Below are 24,221 nucleotides of genomic sequence, written 5' to 3'. Positions count from 1 at the left end.
GGAAGTCCAGCAATTAGGTTTGAGCAGTGGAATCTATAAAATGTCCACTGAGACCCGATCACAGACGTAGATTTGAAATTGCCACCGATGTGCAAAAACTGGGCCCGCAGCACTGTAGTAAAAAGGGGTACAGAGGTGGCACGGTGGCACAGTGGTTAGCCCTGCTGCCTCATGACGCCGATGATCTGGGTTTGGTTCCGGCCCCGGGTCACTGTCCATGGGAATTTGCACATTTTCCCCGTGTCTGCATAGGTCTCATCCCATAACCCAAACCAAACAAAAACTATAAAAAGCAAGAAGGGCTGGATTCTCCCAAAATGTGGCTATGTCCTCACGCCGGCGTACAAAAGCTTGTCTTGCATTCCCGAGTTTCCTCAAAAAAATACAAGTTGATTCACTCACGTTCAGGGGGTTAACAGGGACCCGGAGTGATTCACGCAGCTTTAACTGCGGATACGGGTCCCCGCACATCCGGCTTTGTGTCCATGCATGCGCACGGCGACGGCCTACAGTGGCCGCATTGAGCGCCATGGCGGACTCAGACCACGGAGGCATCTGGAAAATGTAGGCCCCCCATCGGCCGAGCGCCCGAAGATCTGTCCGGCCCGATCTCTCCCCCGGCCGCCCATAAAGCCCCCCCCAGTGCCCGATCCCCCGCCCCCCCCGCCAGCGCGGCCACAGGTTGAGCCCGCATCCTGACCGGCCATAGCATGTTAGTTCCACGCCATCAGGAACATGGCCGGTCGGGAGCAGAGGATCACTGGGCGGGCCTCTGGCAATGCCCTCCCAGCCACGCAGAGTACTACGTGAACGCACCGATTCTCGGGGCCCAGAGAATCGCCGGACTGGTGCCGGGCCCAATTTCGGCGCAAAATCGGATTCTCCGCCCCCGAGTCAAACGCGATTCCAGCGCGAGGCTGCTCAGAATCCAGCCCTAAGTGTTTGAAATGGAAAACCGAATAGAGGGAAATGGGTCCACGTGATACAAAAAGGGCACGATAAAGGAACACAGAGGTACAGTCAGATGACGACCTGTCGTTGAACGTACTGGTCATTGTGTGCGCAACAAACCGTTACTGGGTCGCTCCTTTACTGGACGGACAACTGGAGAAAATGGAAGTGGACACTGGAGCAGCAGTTTAAATAAAATAACTTACCAGGACAAATTCTGCTAAGTGCTGTATTATAGGCGCAGTGCACACTGAACTAATTACCAGCTTTGCATGCTGGTCTTTTCCTGCATTCTGAATGGATCGAGTGACCCTTGACCCCACTCTACCCGAGCCTGGGAGTCAGATATGCTCACCGTATTATTTTCTTCCCACAAATGTTATTTCTTCACTATTATATAATTTCTTTTTATCAAAAAAAATTTGACAAAAATAAACTTTTTCACTTGATTGCATGTCTCTTCCTTTAATATGTAGACAGTCCAACTAGGGAAGGGGCGGTACTGGACCTGGTATTGGGGAATGAGCCCGGCCAGGTGGTAGATGTTTCAGTAGGGGAGCATTTCGGTAACAGTGACCACAATTCAGTAAGTTTTAAAGTACTGGTGGACAAGGATAAGAGTGGTCCGAGGATGAATGTGCTAAATTGGGGGAAGGCTAATTATAACAATATTAGGCGGGAACTGAAGAACATAGATTGGGGGCGGCATGTAGAGGGAGGTCGCACACAAGGTAGCTCCCGCCAGAGCACTCAGATTTTGGTCCTTTTAGCCCAGTTCCGGAGGAAATTTTTTGGACAGACCTGGCCCATCTAATAGTCCTTTGTAAGAGGATGTCAGAGACCCCAAAAAAGAATGTTGGAAATAAGGGTACAAGTGGTAGCCCTTCAGAGGAGACGGAGAAGGTGCGAAGCCCATTGGGAACAAAGACAGGAGGCAATCTCATTGGGTGGGGTCACGCCTATTACAGTGGATAAGCTGATGGAGGTAATGGCAGCTGTGTTTGAGAGACAATTCAGCAAGCATTTTGAGAGGCAAGGGAAGAAGACCCTCAAAAAGTCTGTGGAAGAGGCGCTGAGCCCAATAAGGGAGACATTGGGAAAAACCTTGGAGACAGTGCGGGAGCAAGGAGAGGTGCTGAAAGGGGTGAAGGAGACTTTTGTCGTGACACAACAATCAAACAGCCTCACTGGAAGCTGAGCTGCAGGTGGTGTAGGAGATGAATAAGGGCCTCAGGGCTAAGGTTGATGATTTGGGTAACAGGTTGAAGATGAGGAAACTCAGGATTGTGAGGTTGCCGGAGGGGGTGGAGGGCCCGAGGCCAACCGAGTACTTTGCTGAGATATTTGTAACGTTGTAAAGTAGGTCTACAAGGTTATGAGGGGCATGGATAGAGTGGATGGGCAGGCACCCTTTCCCAGGGTGGAGGGGTCAGTCACCAGGGGGCATAGATTCAAGGTCCATGAGGCAAAGTTTAGAGGAGATGTGCGAGGTTGTTTTTTTTACACAGAGGGTGGTGAGTTACTGGAACGCGTTGCCAGGAGAGGTTGTGGAGGCAGATACTTTAAAGGTGTTATCAAAAGACATCTCGACAAATACATGGATAGGATGGGTATAAAGAAGTTAGGCACAAGGAAGTGCTGAGGGTTTTGGCCAAGGTTGGTATCGTGACCAGTACAGACTTGGAGTGCCGAAGGGCCTGTTCCTGTGCTGTATTGTTCTTTGTTTGAGGGAGAAGGAGGAGGAACAGACCCCCCCCCCTCCCGCCACCGAGCTGGACAGGGACCCCCGAATGCTCTTGGCAAGGCCAAGGGCAAATGAGCCATCACAGGAGGTGATAATGTCCTATCACAGCTACTGGATGAAGAAGAGGGTCCTGAAACAGGCCAAAGAAAATCGTGAAATGCGGTTGGATAGCAGGATCTATCAGGATGTCGTGGCAGAGCTGGAAAAGAGTGTGCGGCATTTAACAAGGCGAAGTCGGTGTTGTCGAAGTAGTGTGGGTTTTGGGGTACCCGCCAAGGGTGAGGGTAATGCACAACTCCAAAGATCACCTTTATGAGACGGCGGAGGAAACGGAGGTTTTCGTTAAAGCACAGGGACTTGGACTGAGCAGAGTGGGTTGATATGGGACGTTTTTCAGTGGGGATGGGATGGGACTGTTTGGGGACATTGTAATGTTTATACATATATATATATGGAGAATTGAGATTTTATTAGGGCTCATCAATTATCACGGAAAATGCATCCCCAACTTAGCCACGCTGCTCACCCCGCTCCACAATTGTTGAAGAAAGGGCACCAGTGGTAATTGGACTCCTGCACCTGGAGGTTAAACAAGCTGCTCACGCCCTTTGACCCTGCAAAACCACTTCTCCTCATGTGTGATGCTCCCACTTACGGCGGGGGGATGCTCTCGCACACTGAATGCCCAACGGATCAGAGCGCCGACCTGGTGTCCAAAATGAAGATGCGTGCCCACAGCTACGTTTGGTGGTCCAGGATAGACTCCCGACATTGAGAAAGTGCCCAGCCCTGCGGCCTTTGCAAGGAAAACGAGAAGGCCCCACCTGCTGCTCCAATGCACCCTTAGGAGTGGTGTGGGACACTGTGGTCCCGCATCCACATCGACTTTGCTGGCCCATTACAGGGGGCAACGTTCCTCGACATGGTGTCGACCCACTTGAAGTGGCTCAAGGTCCAGAACTTGTAAACCGACGACCGTGGTCCGGCTGAGGCATGAAGTACAGAGACATGAAGCCTGCCGCCACATGGACCACATCCACAGCCACACAGAGGAGCCTCTGGAGCAAGCTCAGGACACGTCTGTCCGGGATCACCTGTGGTCTCCGTCACCACCTGGCTGGCTGCCTAGAGCTTCGCCCAGATCGCCGTCACCTCTGCCTGTGGTGGTCCAGGAGGCTGAGATTCTACTGGAAACTCGGACACCGACTTCGACATTTTCCCACCGACGTCGTAATACAGCCACTCCCTGTAAACCGGCCCCCCTGCCAACCACACCATCCCTGCCTTGCCGCTCCGCATGAAAGTGGCGGGTGCTGGTGCGATACATGCCACCCGGTCCTGCTCTGTCGACGCCGGACAGTCGTCCACTCCTAAGTGGACGAGAGGGTTCCGCCTCAGCCAGCAGGCGTGGATGTATCTCTCCGGACTTGGGGGTGGTGGGGGGAGGGGAGAAAGAGGTGTTACATCCCCTTCGGGGGCCATGGGCTATGCTCCATCAGCTTCCCCACATTTACCTCTGAGTATGAACTCCCCTGGTAATTGAGAGTGGGGTTCCCCTTAACAAGGGGGAACCTCACAGTATATAAACCCCAGCCTGGGGAGAGGAATTGTTAGTTTAGTGTTTTTGTTGACTCTCTCAAACTTGATGAATTATCACTGAGCTGCGAATATAACCATGGTTGGGAAGTGGGTAGTGGGGGAGGGGTCGGTATGGGAGCGGATGGAGGCAGCCTCTGTAAGGATTCGAGATTAGGGGGAATGTTGACGGCGTCTCTACCGTTCCCACCAGCCAGGTACTCCACAAGCCTGGTAGTGGTGGCAGCCCCGAGGGTGTGGGGACAGTGGCGGCAACACCTGAATCTGGAGGGGGCCTCGGTTTGGGCACTGAACTGTGGGAATCATTGGTTTGCTCCGGGGGGGCTGGACAGGGGTTTTGGGGGTGGCAACGGGCGGGGATTGAGCTGTTTTGGGATCTATTCGTTGGGGGCAGCTTCTCGAGCTTGTAGGGGTTAGTGGAGGAATTTGAGTTGCCCACCGGGAATGCGTTCCGGTATTTATACGTGAGGAATTTTGTCATGAAGCATGTACCGATCTTTGTCTGCCACTCCAGGGTCTGAAGGACAAGATGGTGTCAAAAACAGAGGTAGGTGAGGGAACAAAATGTAATATTTCCAAATTTGCTGATGACACCAAGTTGGGTGGGAGGGTGAGCTATGAGAAGGTTGCAGAGCTCCTTCAGTGTGAGTTTGGCAAGTTGAACGAATGGGCAAATGAGTGGCAGATGCAGTATAAGCTGGGTAAATGCAAGGTTATCCACTTAGGTAGCAAAGATGAGAAGGCAGACTATTATCTGAATGGCCATAAATTAGGAAAGGTGGATGTGCAACAAGACACAGTAGTTTGCACTGTTGCTTCTCAGCGGGTTTGGTTTCCAGCTTGGGTCATTGTCTATGTGGAGTCTGCATGTTCACCCCATGTCTGGGTGGGTTTCCTCCGGGTGCTCCAGTTTCCTCCCACAAGTCTCGAAAGACGTGCTTGTTAGGTGAGTTGGACATTCTGAATTCTCCCACATTGTACCCGAACAGGCGCCTGAGTGTGGCGGCTAGGGGATTTTCAGTAACTTCATTGCAGTGTTAATGTAAGCCTACTTGTGGCACTAATAAAGATTCTGATAGACCTGGATGTCTTCGTACACCAGTCACCAAAGGTAAGCATGCAGGTACAGCAGGCGGTAAAGAAGGCTGGCCTTCATATGCGAGAGGATTCGAGCAGGGATGTCTTGCTGCAATTATACAGGGCCTTGGTGAGGTCACACCTAGAATATTGTGTGCATTTTTGGTCTCCTTGTCTGAGGAAGGGTATGCTTGCTACAGAGGGAGTGCAGCGAAGATTTACCAGACTGATTCCTGGGATGGCGGGACTGACGTATGAGGAGAGATTGAGTCGGTTAGGATTGTATTCGCTGGAGTGCAGAGGAATGAGACGGGATCTCATAGAAGCCTATAAAATTCTAACAGAACTAGACAGGATAGGTGCAAGAAGAATGTTCCCGATGGTGGGGGTGTCCAGAACCAGGGGTCAGAGTCTGAGGATACGGGGTACACCATTTAGGACAGATGAGGAGAAATGCTTTCATCCAGAGAGTGATGAGTGGTTACCACAGGAAGTAGTTGAGGCCAAAACATTTCAAGAAGCAGTTAGATATAGCACTTAAGGCAAAGTGGATCAAAGGATATGGGGGAAAGTGGGATTCGGCTATTGAGTTGGGTGATCAGCCATGATCACAACAGCACGGTAGCACAGTGGGAAACACTGTTGCTTCACAGCTCCAAGGTCCCAGGTTCGATTCCCGGCTTTGATCACTGTCTGTGTGGAGTCTGCAAGTTCTCCCTGTGTCTGCGTGGGTTTTCTCCGGGTGCTCCGGTTTCCTCCCACAAGTCCCGAAAGACATGCTGTCAGGTGAATTGGATATTTTGAATTCTCCCTCTGTGTACCCGAAAAGGCGCCCGAATGTGGCGACTAGGGGCTTTTCACAGTAACTTCATTGCAGTGTTAATGTAAGCCTAATTGTGACAATAAAAATTACTATTATAAAGGCTGAATGGCCTCCTCCTGCTCTTATTTTCTATGTTTTTATGTATACCGCTGTGCCGCCCACCTTTGCTGGGTTTGTCCTGGCGGTGAGACGGGACATACCAAGGAATGATGATAGCAGTGTCTGGGACATTGGGCGTCATTCTCCGACCCCCCGCCGGGTCGGAGAATGGCCGTTGGCCGCCGTGAATCCCGCCCCCGCTGAAGTCTCCGCTCCCGGAGATTGGGCAGGGGCGGGAATCCAGCCGCGCCGGTTGGCGGGACCCCCCGCTGGATTCTCCGGCCCGGATGGGCAGAAGTCCCGCCCAGGAATTGCCTGTCCCGCCGACGTAAATCAAACCTGGTATTTACCGGCGGGACCAGGCGGCGTGGGCGGGCTCCGGGGTCCTGGGGGGGGGCGCGGGGCGATCTGACCCCGGGGGGTGCCCCCACGGTGGCCTGGCCCGCGATCGGGGCCCACCGATCCGCGGGCGGGCCTGTGCCGTGGGGGCACTCTTTCCCTTCCGCCTCCGCTACGGCCTCCACCATGGCAGAGGCGGAAGAGACTCTCCCCACTGCGCATGCGCGGGAAACTTTCAGTGGCCGCTGACGCTCCCGCGCATGCGCGGGGAAACTGACAGCGGCCGCTGACGCTCCCGCGCATGCGCCGCATTTCCGCGCCAGCTGGCGGGGCAACAAACGCCATTTCCGCCAGCTGGCGGGGCGGAAATCCCTCCGGCGTCGGCCTAGCCCCTCAATGTTGGGGCTAGGCCGCCAAAGATGCGGAGACTTCCGCACCTTTGGGCCGGCGCGATGCCAGTCTGATTGGCGCCGGCTTTGGCGCCAGTCGGCGGGCATCCCGCCGTTGGGGGAGAATTTCGCCCATTATCTATAACATACAATTCTGTCAGTATGACTGTCAGGCTGTTGCTTGACTAGCCTGAGATAGCTCTCCCAACTTTGGCACAAGCCCCCAGATGTTAGTAAAGAGGACTTTTCAGGGTTGATAGGGCTGGGTTTGCCATTGATGGTTCCTGTTCCTAGGTCGATGCTGGGTGGTCTGCCCGGTTTCATTCCTTTTTTTTGTGTTTTTGTTGTGGTTGAACACAACTGAGTGGCTCGCTAGGCCATTTCAGAGGGCATTTAAGAGTCAACCACATTGCTGTGGGTCTGGAGTCACATGTAGACCAGATCAGGTAAGGGTGGCAGATTTCCTTCCCTAAAGGAAGGAACCCAGATGGGTTTTTATGACAATCGACAATGGTTTCATGGTCATTATTAGACTTTTAATTCCAAGTATTTTACTGGGTTTAAATTCCACCATCTGCCATGGTGGATTGGAACCCTTGGTCTCTGGATTACCAATGCGGCGACAATACCACCAAGCAATTCCTCCCCTTTATTTAGTAAACAAGGAGGGATTCAAGTTATTCTCCTCCATTTTAGGTTTCATAATCTTTGGTTCTCATTAGATAATAGGAAAATCGGATAATTCAAAATTGTAGATTAGAGCTGCTGAACCTGACTTCCTTCATATGGAAATGTTTGTAATTTGCCCAGATTTTGTAGTAGCAATGACAACAAAACAGCATTCGTCCCCATTACTCTGTGAAACTGACAGCAACCTCTGGTATCCACACGTGCGATTAAGCACCAAAATCCCTAAGTGTAATAATCCTCACGAGACCCACAGAGGAAACCTAATTGATCTCCCTGTGGGGCACATGGAATGCGGAGGCCCATCAGCTGGGGATGATAGAATCAACCCTCAAAGGCGGCCTGGACTGGGACTGGCATGATCGCTAGTCCTGGTTGGGATCTATATGCTGTATGCAGCATTGGGCCTTTTCTTTTTGCTATAAATGCACCTCAATTTGAATCACCTTTCGGATCTCCCAAGCTTTTATTCTAAGTCACTGTCAGCGTGTCACGTGTGCTGTTAAAGTCCTCATAGTGGAAATCTAAGAAGAAATCACTAGATTTTGTAGAAAATTCCACTTTTTCCACTTAGTAAAAACCCTTCAAAATTTAACATTTTATTGAACAAGACGTAACTAGGTTTTAAATGTCATTAAAAAAATTAATGGGCGGGTTTCTCCGTCGCGCCGTGCCAGATTTCTCGTTCTGCACGTCGGCGGGATTGTCCGTTTCGCCGGCTGGTCAATGGGTTTTCCCATTATGGGGCAGCCCTACGGTGTCGGGCAACCCCCGGGCTGCCGGCAAAACGGAGCATCCTGACGGCAGAGAATCCAGCCCCATATATTTCTTTTTAAAAATTCTAAATTAGAAGTGTCCAATTCATCTTTTCCATTAACCTCATCTACATGTTTCAAACATTATTTTACTCCCTGTAAAATTATTAAAACAAGAAGCACAGCCAATGCTTGATACTTCCCATTTGCTGTCTGAGAACTCTTCAAAGTGATTGGCTGTTTAACCTGCTTGCTGACATCTCTGTCACTGGCTATCTGAATGAAACTAACTTTGGGTAGGTGAAATCCTTTCCACAGAGATGTAGGTACATTTCGACAAGGTCAGCAGTGAAAGCAACACTTTACAGTTGACTGCAACATCTGGGCCATTATATACTTTTAAGCATGAAGGAAGCATGAAAGGATGTTGAATGCAAAATATTAATGTTTTTAAAATGTCCAGAATTGAATACATTTTTGATCAAAATAGATTAAAATTTTGTCGGGGGGTGGGTTTCAAACAATCGTCCACTTTGGTCAAAAGACATTACTGGCGCTTGGGGTGTCATTTAAAAGCCAGCCACGTGCTATAGGTGCCAAATAGCTGCTTGTTGTGGGAGGACAGAGAAATTAGTGGATTCCCATGCTAAGGTTAGACCAGAGAGGTGATTCCAAGGTATGGGCCACACGTAGGCCAGGAGCAAAACAGCTTTAAGGTAGGACCAGTAGGTACATTGCTGTTCCCTTTCACACCACTGGTCAGGCTCTTAGTACAAGTTAGCAATGTGTGAGATGTCCATGCTCCAGCAGGAATGTGGTAAAGCTCTGGTTTGCATATTCAGGGAACTTTCCACTAGAAGGAGGTGGACAGGCCACTTGCCCATTTTAGTCCCAGCTGAAAATTACATCAGGTGAGCTTTGGTCCACAATGAAATGGCTGAACATTCTGTTCCACCACACCCATCAGCCTTGAAACCCTATCCACCCCCCCCCCCCTCCCCCCGCCGGGGCACCACAGTCAATTTCAATTCGATGAGACATGGATAAACAGCAGTTAGAAAGTGCCCTTGAGCTCCTGAGGAAATGCTCATTTCCTGATAGTGTGACTCTTTAAGATTTTGGGCACATAGAAACGACCTCATTAGCTGAAACAGGAACTGAATTTTCAGAGCCCTCAAAAGGCAAGGAAGGCCCCGTCAATACTGCCATCAGGTGTGGTTCCAATTTCAAGGTGCTGATTTCAGCGCTGGCATTAAAGCTGGAACTAGAATCCCACTCTCCTCCCAAATCAGGGTAACTAACACTATTTAAAACCTTGTTAAGAACTCATTGGGGGAGGAGGTGGTTACATTTTTAAAGAAGTGGGCAGGTTACCTACGCCTTCAGAAACGGACCAGCTGAAGACAGGGGAGTAAAGAGTGGGTGTCACTCATGGCTGCCTTAGACCATCACCCAGGCCCCATAAAAGGGTCAGCAGGCGAAAAGTGGGCTGATGACCTGGTTAGGGGGTGCCCTTCGCACTACCACAGGTGACAGGGAGAGTGATCATTTGGCACCTAGGTTTTCAACGAAGTTCACATTGTGGTAGAATAGTAGGGGGGCAAGACTGCCAAAGACAACTGGGCAGTCGCCAGCCCATCAGGAAGGCCTCAGCTAGCATTGGGGATACAACTGTCAGATTTCTGGCCCTGTGGCACTGAGGGGCAACATCCTTCATAGGGATGGAAGAACCCTGGGCAGCAAGAGGTCATGGGGGAGTAAAGGGGACAGGAAGGCAACAGAGGCCAAACCCTCAGCACAAGACTTGTCGCCAATGATGGTGCTCCCCGGAGACAATCAAGAACAGTGCTCCAGGTGGCTGTAACACTCCAGGCAGATGGTCAGAGAGATCTGGGCCCGTGTCACTGAAGAATTTGTTGTCATACCCTGCCACTGACTGTCAAAATCAGTGTCCTTGAACTTCTTCACTTCTGACTCCTTCCAAGCAGCAGCTGTGGACCTTACTGGCATCTCAAAATTGGCTGAACGCCACTGCATCATGCTGGTCACTGATGCCTTTTTGTCAGACCTGGACAACACATTCATTTAATGACAGACATGGCTTCGCAGAGCGGTTGTTGGGTTTTGCAGCAATCACTGGAATCCTCAAGGGGCAAGGCATCATTAACTGCAACCATACTATCAAGGCACCAAGTGACCAGCCAGTAAAATCCATCAATAGGAAGGGCTTCCACCCCCTCAATGTCCAACTGGTCTGCAACCACAACAAGAGCTTGCATCATGTGTGTGCTCACTTTCCTGACTGCTGCCATAATCTCTTCATTCACACTGCCTAAGATTTTTCCCCCAACCCCAACCTCCAAACTATGTGGAGGATCCTAGGGGATCAGGAGATATCCCTTTAAGAGATGGATACTGAAACTCCCAGGAGAGTCATAGACAGGGGTGATACAACCAATGCCGCCTGCTCAATTGGATGACCACTGAACAGGACAACGGGTTTCGGAAGATGGGATTCTGTTGCATGGACAAGTTGGGTGGTGCCTTCCAACACTCTCCTACACGAGTCTCAGTTATTGTGGCAGTCTACAGATATCCCTATTCATGGTCCTCCTGAAAGATATGGATCTTGTCCACAACAAGGCCCTGGAAGGATTGAGAGAGGAAAAGAAAGAGGAATTGAATGGAGATTAAACTGAACAAAGAGGTGCTCTATGACGAGGCAGCCTTCTGCTGCCACCCTCCATTCTGCCTTTAATGGCCTCCAGTGTTAGGTCTGGGCCGGCATCAATGAAACAAGAGGCAGCCGTGCTCAGGTGCCCTGAGACACCTCACTTCACTCTGGTACAATGAAAGACTTTGGTAAAGTCAACAAATCTCTCACGCAAGATAAGTAACAGCCTCAGTGATCGCTGCAGTCGGAGTCTAAATGAGACCCTCAGTTCATCTGACCCACCTTTGTTTCTACCCCCACTGGCTCTAAGTGGACAGGAAATCTGTTCCGCATGCAAAAATCTGAACTTTAATCAGTTTCCCACCGGTAGAGGTTTCTGACCCGAAAACAAACCCGACTCCTGTTTCCCATCTCCGTGGTGAAAAGTCAGCTTAAATTCAGCCTTAATGAACAAAAGCTGTGACCTACATTCAACAGAGAGAAATAGAGAGGGAGAGAGTTAGAGGGGACTTGTCTACTTAAATAAATGAAAGCAGCTACAGAAATTTGATGAATATCCTACTGCACAACATTAAAAAATGATACTGGTGTAGAAACAGTTCCACCATAGGAACTTAATAATAATAATCTTTATTATTGTCACAAGTAGGCTTGCATTAACACCGCAATGAAGTTACTGTGAAAATCCCCTAGTCGCCACAGTCCGGCGCCTGTTCAGGTACACAGAGGGAGAATTCAGAATGTCCAACTCACCTAACGTCTTTTGGGACTTGTGGGAGGAAATTGGAGCACCCGGAGAAAACCCATGCAGCCACAGGGTGAACGTGCAGACTCCACACAGGCAGTGGCCCAAGCCGGGAATAGAATCCGGGACCTAGGCATTGTGAAGCAACAGTGCTAACCACTGTGCTACCGTGCCACCCTTGCCACAATTATGGTTTCTGGGCTGATCACACAATTTAAATAATATTTTCTGCACTTTCTTTTTGCTTTATCAATTAAACTTGGCAATTAAAAGAGGAAAAGCAAGGATCAGAAACATTCTAGATGGTGCCATTTCTCCTTTAATTTGCCTTTACGAATGTGTATGCATAAAACAGTAATTATCCCCTTTTCTCACTATCATTTCCATTTTTCTTCGCCTCAACTTAACAGCATTTACTTTCCTACATAACATTTTGAAGCATTCTTTCTTACTGACAACTCGTGTTTTTTAGATCAAACCAATGTTAGTCATTGTTCACAAGCTCCAATGCTTTAACACCTATGATCCTTTAATAAATAGTAATAAGTTGTAAAATAGCTTAACAGCACAAACATCTGCAAGTGTCTAATTAATCATTTAATCGTTATTTGAACTGTGTAATTTGGGCTGTTCTTGATTTCAAAACGTGACCAATGTTAAGAAATGGTAATTCTGAATGGAGAAATAAAAATGCCTAACACATAAATGGAGGTTGTACAATTAGAACAAAATGGCATACAGTAATACTACAATCTTCAGGATGAGGAAACCACAGCTTGTTATTCTGGCTAAACCTAACAGCAGATGTTTCAGTTTAATTGCCACTAAGCCATCATTCAAATACTTCAGGCTCTTAGCTAATAGCACAGCATGATAGTTCCTGGTCCTAAACAAATCCCCAGATGACAGATGCTGTATGATCATATTACTAGCAGAGACACTGCAAAACCATAGTCCTAGCTTTATCTTTCTCACATGATGATGCTAAATCTCATGAGGTTTATGTGTAAAGTAAGAAAAGACTTGCATTTCTAAAGTGCTTTTCATAGCCACCAGACAACTCAAAGCACTTTGTAGCCAATCAAGTACTTTTTGAAGTGTCGCCACTGTTGTAATGTCAGAAACACGACAGCCAATTTGTGCAAACAGCAATGTGATAATGACTAGATAATCCGTTTTGTTTTTGGGATGTAGGCCGAGGGATAAATAATGGTCAGAATACTGGAGATAACCCCTCTGCTCTTCTTCGAAATAGTCCCCTGGGATCTTTTACTTCCACCCAAGCAAGGCAAGGCTTCGGTTTAATGGCTCACCCAAAAGACAGTACGTCCGACAATGTGGTACTCCCTCTGTACCGCGATGGAGCACCAGCCTTGATTTTCGTGCTCAGACCCTGGGCCAGAATTTTATGGCCCCTCCCGCTTGGCAGGATATTACGCTCCCGCCGAAGTAAACGGGAATATAAGTGGCCCACAGCATCAGCTGGCAGGAGACACACTCTGGCAGGGCCATTAAACCCTGGCCCTGGAGTGGGACTTGTAAACAAAACCTTGCAATTTAGAGACAAGTGTGCTGCTAACTAAACCACAGCTGACACTAAGTAAAAGTCTGAGTTTTGCTTCAATCATCAGACTACAGAAATGTTTTCATTTTCAGGATGTGAGCATCACAGACAAGGTCAGCATCTATTGTCCATGCGTAATAGCCATGTGAGAATCTTACAAAGCAAAACAGGTGTACTCTCTATTGTTTATCCCAACTGACAAGCAGATAATTTATGAGCATTTCAAGTAAGCAAAATCAATACTGAACATTGACATTGCAATTGAAAAGATTGTGACTCAAGTTATGTTTGTCAAAAATGCGTGCAATTAGTGTGCAGCAAGCGGCATTTGTCCAATTCATTTCTTTAAATTATCACCAAAAGGCAACTGGGAGCAATATTAACCAAACCTGCCCAGTGAATAGAGATAGAGATGAATTGGTCATTTGTTTTAAACCCTGTCTTATTTTACTTTTCACTAAAGTTAAAAGAAACTTAAAATTAAGCAGGATGCAAAACAAACAGCTCACGCAATCTCATCAGATCCCCGCTGAGTGAATTAGGCTGAAAGTATAATAACACAATCCTTTTTAGAACAGGATAAATCATTATGTTATGCATGCAATAATGTGCAAGTGTTGGTGCTCAACTTATCATCTATGTACCTCGTTCTCCAGAGAACTCCATTGTATGTTCACTGTGGCTGGAAATGCTGGTGTTAAGCTCAGTCATCTCTGACTTTTCATCTCCAACACTTATACTACCCACACCTGCAGACTGAGACTGTTTACTACAACGTTTTGCCTTTTCTACAGCGAGAGAAGGAAAGCATACAACGGAAAATTGATGCAGAGCAAAACAATGGATCAATTAAAAAATTGTCAGTGAAAAATTATTCTGAACTTCATTGATTTTCATTATATAGAGACTGAAGGTGGGGGTGGGGGTGGGGGGGTGTTGGAGAGGAGGATGGGGGGGGGATCTTCTGCCCTGTGTTCGGCTGCTGGGAAATCAAGAGGGGGCAGAGCATTCAACAGGAGTCCCCAAATAACTTTACGCAGATGGGATTTCCCATCGAGATTGTCCCTGCCATTGACATAATGGGGTTCCTGCCATGAAAGGCTCGGAACCTCATTTTCATTCATTTAAATACACTTCGTGGGCTTCCCCATTGTATCATCCCCCCATACTAGGTCCCCCCCCCCCCCCCGCCACACAGGGTTTACAACTGGTCTGGACAAACGGGGACCTGTCGAACTGTCCCCACTGGGGGCACACATACAAGTTCAGCCGTAGTCCCTGAGGTAGATGCCATGCTGGGCAGTTTCCCTGGGGTGTTTCTGCTTTCGTTTTTTTTTGTGCTTTCATTTTATTTCTGCCTTCATGTTTATTTATTTCAGATCGGGCCATCCTTGAGCCCATCCCACCAGCATGCCTCGTGGATCCCGCCCCTTCCATTTTTATTTCCCCAAGGTGTTTAAAAATGTCAGGAAAAGCCAGCAAGGCAGCTAGTGGGTTGCCCTCTGCTTTTCCCACCCGCGACAACTCGTTGAAAAGAATATTGTAAAATTCTGTCCTAACTTTCTCCAAGTGTTATTCAAGCATTACTATGTCCATAGTCACAAGGAATTCTGCATGTGTGTCACTATTCGAGATGGTGCTTCAAACCCGATTCCAGACTGAGGGGCAGTTGCCAGATTTGATTCACTTTTTTTTAAAAAAATATTTTATTGAAAATTTTTGGTCAACCAACACAGTACATTGTGCATCCTTTACACAATATTATAACAACACAAATAACAATGACCTATTTTATAAACAGAAAATGAATAAATAATAAACAACAAAAATGAAAACTAACCCTAATTGGCAACTGCCTTATCACAAGTAACACTCTCCAAAAATATAATTTAACAGTCCAATATATAATTATCTGTAGCAACGACCTATACATATTATACAGTATATATTAACAACCCTGAGAGTCCTTCTGGTTCCTCCTCCCCCCCCCCCCCACGATCCTGGGCTGCTGCTGCTGCCTTCTTTTTTCCATTCCATCTATCTTTCTGCGAGGTATTCGACGAACGGTTGCCACCGCCTGGTGAACCCTTGAGCCGACCCCCTTAGGACGAACTTAATCCGCTCTCGCTTTATAAACCCTGCCATGTCATTTATGCAGGTCTCCACCCCCGGGGGCTTGGCTTCTTTCCACATTAACAATATCCTGCGCCGGGCTACTAGGGCTGCAAAGGCCAAAACATCGGCCTCTCTCGCCTCCTGCACTCCCGGCTCTTGTGCAACCCCAAATATAGCCAACCCCCAGCTTGGTCCGACCCGGACTCCTACTACTTTTGAAAGCACCTTTGTCACCCCCATCCAAAACCCCTGTAGTGCCGGGCATGACCAAAACATATGGGTATGATTCGCTGGGCTTCTCGAGCACCTCGCACACCTATCCTCCACCCCAAAAAATTTACTGAGCCGTGCTCCAGTCATATGCGCCCTGTGTAATACCTTAAACTGAATCAGGCTTAGCCTGACACACGAGGACGACGAGTTTACCCTGCTTAGGGCATCTGCCCACAGCCCCTCCTCGATCTCCTCCCCCAGCTCTTCTTCCCATTTCCCTTTTAGTTCATCTACCATAGTCTCCCCTTCGTCCCTCATTTCCCTATATATATCTGACACCTTACCATCCCCCACCCATGTCTTTGAGATCACTCTGTCCTGCACCTCGTGTCGGGAGCTGCGGGAATTCCCTCACCTGTTGCCTCGCAAAAGCCCTCAGTTGCATATACCGGAATGCATTCCCTTGGGGCAACCCATATTTCTCGGTCAGTGCTCCCAGACTCGCGAACTTCCCATCCACAAACAGATCTTTCAGTTGCGTTATTCCTGCTCTTTGCCACATTCCATATCCCCCATCCATTCCCCCCAGGGCAAACCTATGGTTGTTTCTTATCGGGGACCCCCCCAAGGCTCCAGTCTTTCCCCTATGCCGTCTCCACTGTCCCCAAATCTTCAGTGTAGCCACCACCACCGGGCTTGTGGTGTAGTTCCTCGGTGAGAATGGCAATGGGGCTGTCACCATAGCCTGTAGGCTAGTCCCCCTACAGGACGCCCTCTCTAATCTCTTCCACGCCGCTCCCTCCTCCTCTCCCATCCACTTACTCACCATTGAAATATTAGCGGCCCAATAATACTCACTTAGGCTCGGTAGTGCCAGCCGCCCCCCCCCCCCATCCCTGCTACGCTGTAAGAATCCCTTCCTCACTCTCGGGGTCTTCCCGGCCCACACAAAACCCATGATGCTCTTTTCGATCCTTTTAAAAAAAGCCTTCGTGATCACCACCGGGAGGCACTGAAACACAAAGAGGAATCTCGGGAGGACCACCATCTTAACCGCCTGCACCCTCCCTGCCAGTGACAGGGATACCATATCCCATCTCTTGAAATCCTCCTCCATTTGTTCCACCAACCGCGTTAAATTTAACCTATGCAATGTGCCCCAATTCTTGGCTATCTGGATCCCCAGGTAACGAATGTCCCTTGTGCCTTCCTCCATTGTGCCTCTGCAGTGCCCGTAGTCAGCAAGTCAAATTCTACATGTAGCCTTTGCCTTTCCCTGTACAGTCCCTCCTCCGGTGCTTCCGCATATTGTCTGTCCACCCTCAAAAGTTCTTGCAGCAACCGCTCCCGTTCCTTACTCTCCTGCTTCCCTTTATGTACCCTTATTGATATCAGCTCCCCTCTAACCACCGCCTTCAGCGCCTCCCAGACCACTCCCACCTGGACCTCCCCATTATCATTGAGTTCCAAGTACTTTTCAATGCACCCCCTCACCCTTAGACACACCCCCTCATCTGCCATTAGTCCCATGTCCATTCTCCAGGGTGGGCGCCCTCCTGTTTCCTCCCCTATCTCCAAGTCTACCCAGTGTGATGGAGCGTGATCCGAAATGGCTATAGCCGTATACTCCGTTCCCCTCACCTTCGGGATCAACGCCCTTCCCAGCACAAAAAAGTCTATTCGCGAGTAGACTTTATGGACATAGGAGAAAAACGAGAACTCCTTACTCCTCGGTCTGCTAAATCTCCACGGGTCTACACCTCCCATCTGCTCCATAAAATCTTTAAGTACCTTGGCTGCTGCCGGCCTTCTTCCAGTCCTGGACTTCGAACTATCCAGCCCTGGTTCCAACACCGTATTAAAATCTCCCCCCATTATCAGCTTTCCCATCTCTAGGTCCGGAATGCGTCCTAGCATCCGCCTCATAAAATTGGCATCATCCCAGTTCGGGGCACATACGTTTACCAAAACCACCGTCTCCCCCTGTAGTTTGCCACTCACCATCACGTATCTGCCCCCGTTATCCGCCACTATAGTCTTTGCCTCGAACATTACCCGCTTCCCCACTAATATAGCCACCCCCCTGTTTTTCGCATGTAGCCCCGAATGGAACACCTGCCCCACCCATCCTTTGCGTAGCCTAACCTGGTCTATCAGTTTCAGGTGCGTTTCCTGCAACATAACCACATCTGCCTTAAGTTTCTTAAGGTGTGCGAGTACCCGTGCCCTCTTTATCGGCCCGTTCAGCCCTCTCACGTTCCACGTGATCAGCCGGGTTGGGGGGCTTCCTACCCCCCCCCCCCCCCCCCCCCCGTTGTCGATTAGCCATCCCCTTTTTCCAGCTCCTCACCCGGTTCCCACGCAGCTGTATCTCCCCCAGGCGGTGCCCCCCCGCCCATCCCCTCCCATACCAGCTCCCCCCTCTCCCCAGCAGCAAGCAACCCAGTAATTCCCCCCTCCCACCCCCCCCGCTAGATCCCCCGCTAGCGTAATTACTCCCCCCATGTTGCTCCCAGAAGTCAGCAAACTCTGGCCGACCTCAGCTTCCCCCCGTGACCTCGGCTCGCACCGTGCGACGCCCCCTCCTTCCTGCTTCTCTATTCCCGCCATGATTATCATAGCGCGGGAACCAAGCCCGCGCTTCTCCCTTGGCCCCGCCCCCAATGGCCAACGCCCCATCTCCTCCACCTCCCCTCCTCCCCCCATCACCACCTGTGGAAGAGAGAAAAGTTACCACATCGCAGGATTAGTACATAAAACTCCTCTTTCCCCCCTTTTTAACTCCCCTCTTCGCCCCCCACATTCGCCCCACCACTTTGTTCAAACGTTCTTTTTAATAACCCGCTCATTCCAGTTTTTCTTCCACAATAAAAGTCCACGCTTCATCCGCCGTCTCAAAGTAGTGGTGCCTTCCTCGATATGTGACCCACAGTCTTGCCGGTTGCAGCATTCCAAATTTTATCTTCTTTTTATGAAGCACCGCCTTGGCCCGATTAAAGCTCGCCCTCCTTCTCGCCACCTCCGCACTCCAGTCTTGATAAACGCGGATCAGCGCGTTCTCCCATTTACTGCTCCGAGTTTTCTTTGCCCATCTAAGGACCATTTCTTTATCCTTAAAACGGAGGAATCTCACCACTATGGCTCTGGGAATTTCTCCTGCTCTCGGTCCTCGCGCCATCACTCGGTATGCTCCCTCCACCTCCAACGGACCCGCCGGGGCCTCCGCTCCCATTAACGAGTGCAGCATCGTGCTCACATATGCCCCGACGTCCGCTCCCTCCACACCTTCAGGAAGACCAAGAATCCTCAGGTTGTTCCTCCTTGCATTGTTCTCCAGTGCCTCCAACCTTTCCACACATCGTTTCTGATGTGCCTCATGCATCTCCGTCTTCAACACCAGGCCCTGTATGTCGTCCTCATTCTCGGTTGCCTTTGCCTTCACGACCCGAAGCTCCCGCTCCTGGGTCTTTTGTTCCTCCTTTAGCCCTTCGATCGCCTGTAGTATCGGGGCCAACAGCTCTTTCTTCATTTCCTTTTTGAGCTCTTCCACACAGCATTTCAAGAACTCTTGTTGTTCAGGGCCCCATGTTAAACTGCCACCTTCCGACGCCATCTTGGTTTTTGCTTGCCTTCCTTGCCGCTGTTCTAAAGGATCCACTGCAATCCGGCCACTTTCTCCTCCTTTTTTCATCCGTTTCCAGGGGGGATTCCCTTCTGGTTTACCGCACAGTGTTTTTAGCCGTCAAAATTGCCGTTGGGGCTCCTATCAAGAGCCCAAAAGTCCGTTTCACCGGGAGCTGCCGAAACGTGCGACTCAGCTGGTCATTGCCGCACCCGGAAGTCCCAGATTTGATTCATAAAGAGCATTGTGCATACATACTCTTGTGCATATTTTGCTGAACTGTGGTACTTATTCGGAATTCTGTTGGTGTTTTGATATCCCATTTTAGACATCCAATGACAGAATCAAGCATTTCCACATCACCTATAAAATGGCAGACTGAAGAAGCAGTGGGTGAAATTCTTCGCCTCGCGCCACCGGTAGCGGAGTTCCCAATGAGGCGGAGAATCCAGTAATTGTGAAGAAAATGGGATTGGTGCCTTTCCGATGCTCCAGCCCCCCGCTGGCGTCGGAACTGAGGTTCATTCCCCGCCCCAGCGGGAGGATGCAAATGGGTCATTAACACCAATTTACATTCTTCCAGTGGCAGTATGTAGGGAGAAGTCGCACATGAGGTGGCCCTCACTAGGGTACTTTATTTTTAGTCCTTTTTATCCAGCTTCTGGGGGTATTTTTGCCTTAAAATTCCAACTGATCGATGGTATAAGGTGCTCATGTAAAGGAAATGCCCAGAAGGACCAGGACAAAGAAAGTTGAAGCCCTGCCAGCAGAAGAGTTCGCTAACAGGAGCGGAGTGGTGGGGGTAACTGCAGCTCATTATGTTAGTTTGGCTTATGATTATGAGCTTAGTTTTTTCATTTTAGTAGGGGTTAGGGTTAGTAGTAGTCGGGTTTAGGGGATTTTGTTCATTTTACTGTTATTTCTCTGTACATTTGGGTGTGGTATTGTTTGGGGGCGATGGAGGGGAAATAGATTGCTGATGGTGACTACAGATTTTTTTTGTTTTGTTTTGCTGGTGGGATTTTTTCTTATCCATTTATGGGATGTGGGCGTTGCTGGTTAGGCCAGAATTTATTGCCCATCCCTAGTTGCCCTTCAAAATGTAGTGGTGAGTTGCCTTCTTGAACCGGTGCAGTCCTTGAGGTATAGGTACACCCAGTATACTGTAGGGGAAGAGTTCCAGGATGTTGCCCAGCAACAGTGGAGGAATGACAATATATTTCCAAGTCAGGGGGTGAGTGACTTGGAGGGGAACCTCAAGGCGATGGGGTTCCCAGGTATCTGTTGCTCCTGTCCTTCTAGATGATAGTGGTCGTGGGTTTGGAACGTGTTGTCTAAGGAACCTTGGTGAGTTATTGCAGTGCATCTTGTAGGTGGCACATACGGCTGCCACTGTTCGGCAGTGGTGGAGGATTTGAATGTTTGTGGAAGGGGGAGCAATCAAACAGGCTGCTTTGTCCTGGATAGTGTCAAGCTTCTTGAGCGTTGTTGGAGCTGCACTCATTCAGACAAGTGGAAAGTATTGCATTACACTCCTGACTTGTGCCTTGTTGATGGTGGACAGGTTTTGGGGGGTCAAGAGGTGAGTAATTTGCCATAGGATTCCTAGCCTTTGACCTGCCCTGATCGCCACAGTATTAATATGGCTAGTCCAGTTCAGTTTCTGATCAATGTTAACCCCCAGGATGTTGATTGTGGGGGATTCAGTGATGGTAATGCCATTGAATGTCAAGGAACAGTGGTTAGATCTTCTCTTTTAGGATTGGTGGCCATATTGTGTGGGGCTGGTGCCTGTTCTCTCTAAGTAGTTGCTGGCTGACTCCAGTTCAAGGGAGATAGAAGGCCCCCAATTTGGTAGGTCACCTAGAATGCAAAGGGTTGAATGGCCCAGTAAAAAGGTTGAGGGTACTTGGTCACTTGAAAAGTTTGAGTGCTGATGTGATGTTTCTGCAAGAGACTCATTTGCGGGTAAGGGACCAGACGAGATGTGGAAGGGCTGGGTGAGTCAAGTATTTAACTTGGGCTTCAGTGGTAGGGATCTACCCAGGCCCAAGTCGCTGGCTCCATCAAGTGTGGCAAAGGGGTCGTTGGCCTTTATGTAACAGATGGGGGTGGGGGGTACATCAATGGCGCTTTTTGCATCCGATGGGAAAATATTTTTGTTTTTATTCCATGTCCTTCAGATTTTCTCGCGGATTGACTTTTCAGTGGTAGGTAGGTCTCTCCTCCCCTGGATGAAGAAGTAAGGGTATTCGGCAATTGTGATTTTGGACCATACTCTACATTTTGTGGATTTGGCCCTAGAGTCAGGTCCCTCCCAATGCCCATCATGGAGGTTGGATACGGTGTTGTCGGCAGACAAAGGATTTTGTGAACATATAGCCCCCACCATTGGGGGTATATTAAATTTAAAAACAGAAAGAGTATCTCGCCTTCTATGCTGTGGGCAGCCCTTAAGGTGGCCATTAGGGGGAACTAATTTCCTACAAAGCACACGTGGAAAGGACTGTGAGGGTAGAGTGGCTGACGCTGGTGGATTCCATCATTGAGGTGGAACATCCGTACTTGCTTGCGCCAACCCTGAGTTGCAGGCGAGTAGGAAAAACAAATAATCAGTTTGATTTGCTATCAACAAGCAAGGCGGTGAGCCAGCTGCGACACTTGAGGGGGGCATCTTATGAACATGGGGAGAAGGCCAGTCCCTTTTAGCCCACCAGCTGAGGTGGCAGACTGCTTCCTGGGAAATTGCAGAGGTAAGGGACTCGGGTGGCAGTTTGGTTTCTGCCCTGTTTAAAGTCAATGCGGCTTTCAAAACATTCTATAGGGATCTCTAAAGATCGGAAGAGGATTCTGCCATGGCGGAGTTTTTGGATGGGTTATCCTTACCATTGGTGGAGAGAGAAAGGTGGGAGGAGTTGGAATCTCCGTTGGGCCCTAAGGAAATTATGAAATGCTTTGGGTTAATGCAGACGGGTAAAACTCCCCGCCCTGATGGATTCCACATCAGGTTTTACAAGACATTTGCAGGTCAGTTGACCCCATTAATATTGGACATGTTCAATGACTCCTTGTCCTGGGGTTCGCTGCCTTTTACACTGACATAGGCCTCTATTTTCCTGATCCTCAAGAAGGACAAGAGCCCAACAGAATGTGGGTCATTTCGACCTATTTCGCTTTTGAATGCAGATGCTAACTTGCTCGTAAAGGTGCTGGTGCTGTGGTTGGTGCCCTGAACCCAGAAATGATCACGGAAGACCAGACAGGCTTCGGTAAGGGTCAGCATTTGTCAACCAATATACATTAGCTGTTAATTATTGTCTTTTCCCCCTTTCTTGTGCCCAAACCAGAGGTGATTGTGTCCATGGATGCTGAAAAAGCATTCGATAAGGTGAATTGGGGATATCGCTTTGAGATTCCAGGGAGGTTTGGTTTTGGCCAAAAGTTCACGTCTTGGATTTGTTTACTGTATAGGGCCCCCACTGTTCGTGTCCGCACTGAGGCGTTGAGCTCAGGGTATTTCCCACAGAATGCGGGTATGAGGTAGGGATGACATAGAACATACAGTGCAGAAGGAGGCCATTCGGCCCATCGGGTCTGCACCAACCCACTTAAGCTCTCACTTCCACCCTATCCCCGTACCCCAATAACCCCTCCTAACATTTTGCACACTAAGGGCAATTTAGCATGGCCAATCCACCTAACCTGCACGTCTTTGGACTGAGAGAGGAAACTGGAGCATCCGGAGGAAACCCACGCAGACACGGGGAGAACGTGCAAACTCCGAACAGACAGTGACTATGGCGCTGTGAAGCCATAGTGCTAGTTACTTGTGCTACCCTGTCCATTGTCTCTGCTTCTTTTTGCTTTAGCAATTGAACCACTGGCCATAGCATTAAGATCTTCCAGTAAGTGGAAGGGGATAAGTCGGGGAGGGAGGGAGCAGAGGGTGTCCTTGTCTGCAGATGATCTGCTTTGTTATATTACGGACCCAGTCTCCACTATGGATGAGATAATGAGAAGTTACTTTGGAGTTTTGGCTCCTTCTCTGGGTGTAAGTTGAATTTGGACAAGAGCGAATACTTTCTGGTTAACCGCTATCTGGGGATGTTGCCTTTTCGACTTGCCAGATCTAACTTTCACCAGTACTGCAGACAGGAGAGAAAGCGAATGTCCTCGTCTTTGCCTCGTTAATAGCCCGGAGGAGAGTTCTGCTTGGCTGGAGATTTCCTACTCCGCCGAGTGCTTTTGCCTGGTTGGGTGACTTCATGGCGTTTCTACTTTTGGAGAAGTTCAAGTGCACCGTTAGGGGGTCGATAGAAGGAATCTACCTAAGATGGGAGCCATTTATTTCCATTTTCAAGAGTTACTCATTGTCAGCTGGTAAGAGGGTTTTAGTTTAAGGTTGGGTGGGTTAGGATTGGATGTGTTCTTGATTGTTGGTTGTGTTCTTTTTATATTGTAACTTGAAGAATTTGTCTTATATTATATTATACCATTTTATTCAAATGGAAACATTTTCAATGAAAATATTTTTTTTAAAAGACGCATTTGCCTTCACTTAGTGGGCTGGGCACCATATTCTCTGGGCCTGCGAGATTCTCCAGTCCTCTGCAGGTTCTGATAAGCGTGGCCCTGTCGGTGGACCTCGGGTTAACTCTTGAAGGGAGTTGCCCCTCAAAGTCCATCCAAGTTGTCTCTGTGGGGGGTCTCTTTATTTAGAGGGACTCTGTGGGGGGGATGGGGAGGCAGGTCAGGTCACACACCCATACTGGAGGGGTGGGATCCAGAAAATCCAAGGAGTAGGGGGCTGACTTGCGATGCATAGCTA

At 49.1% G+C, this 24,221-nt stretch overlaps 1 protein-coding gene across 6 annotated transcripts in view; it reads right to left on the bottom strand.

Annotated features, from left to right (window-relative positions):
• The window catches only part of LOC140424909 (LIM zinc-binding domain-containing Nebulette-like), a 524,814-nt gene that overhangs the window by 20,640 nt on the left and 479,953 nt on the right, over nucleotides 1-24,221 (bottom strand). The window contains exon 8 of one of the 6 annotated variants that reach the window (XM_072508537.1): nucleotides 14,088-14,231. The exons of the other annotated variants lie outside the window; for them this stretch is intronic. Within the exon in view, the coding sequence (XP_072364638.1) occupies nucleotides 14,088-14,231 (144 nt within the window). The remainder of the gene's footprint in view (nucleotides 1-14,087; nucleotides 14,232-24,221) is intronic. 6 annotated transcript variants of the gene reach the window in all.

The sequence above is a fragment of the Scyliorhinus torazame genome, chromosome 6 (genome assembly GCF_047496885.1).
Source record: "Scyliorhinus torazame isolate Kashiwa2021f chromosome 6, sScyTor2.1, whole genome shotgun sequence".
NCBI classification, from domain to species: Eukaryota; Metazoa; Chordata; class Chondrichthyes; order Carcharhiniformes; family Scyliorhinidae; genus Scyliorhinus; species Scyliorhinus torazame.
This window is presented reverse-complemented; position numbering and strand designations above follow the sequence as displayed.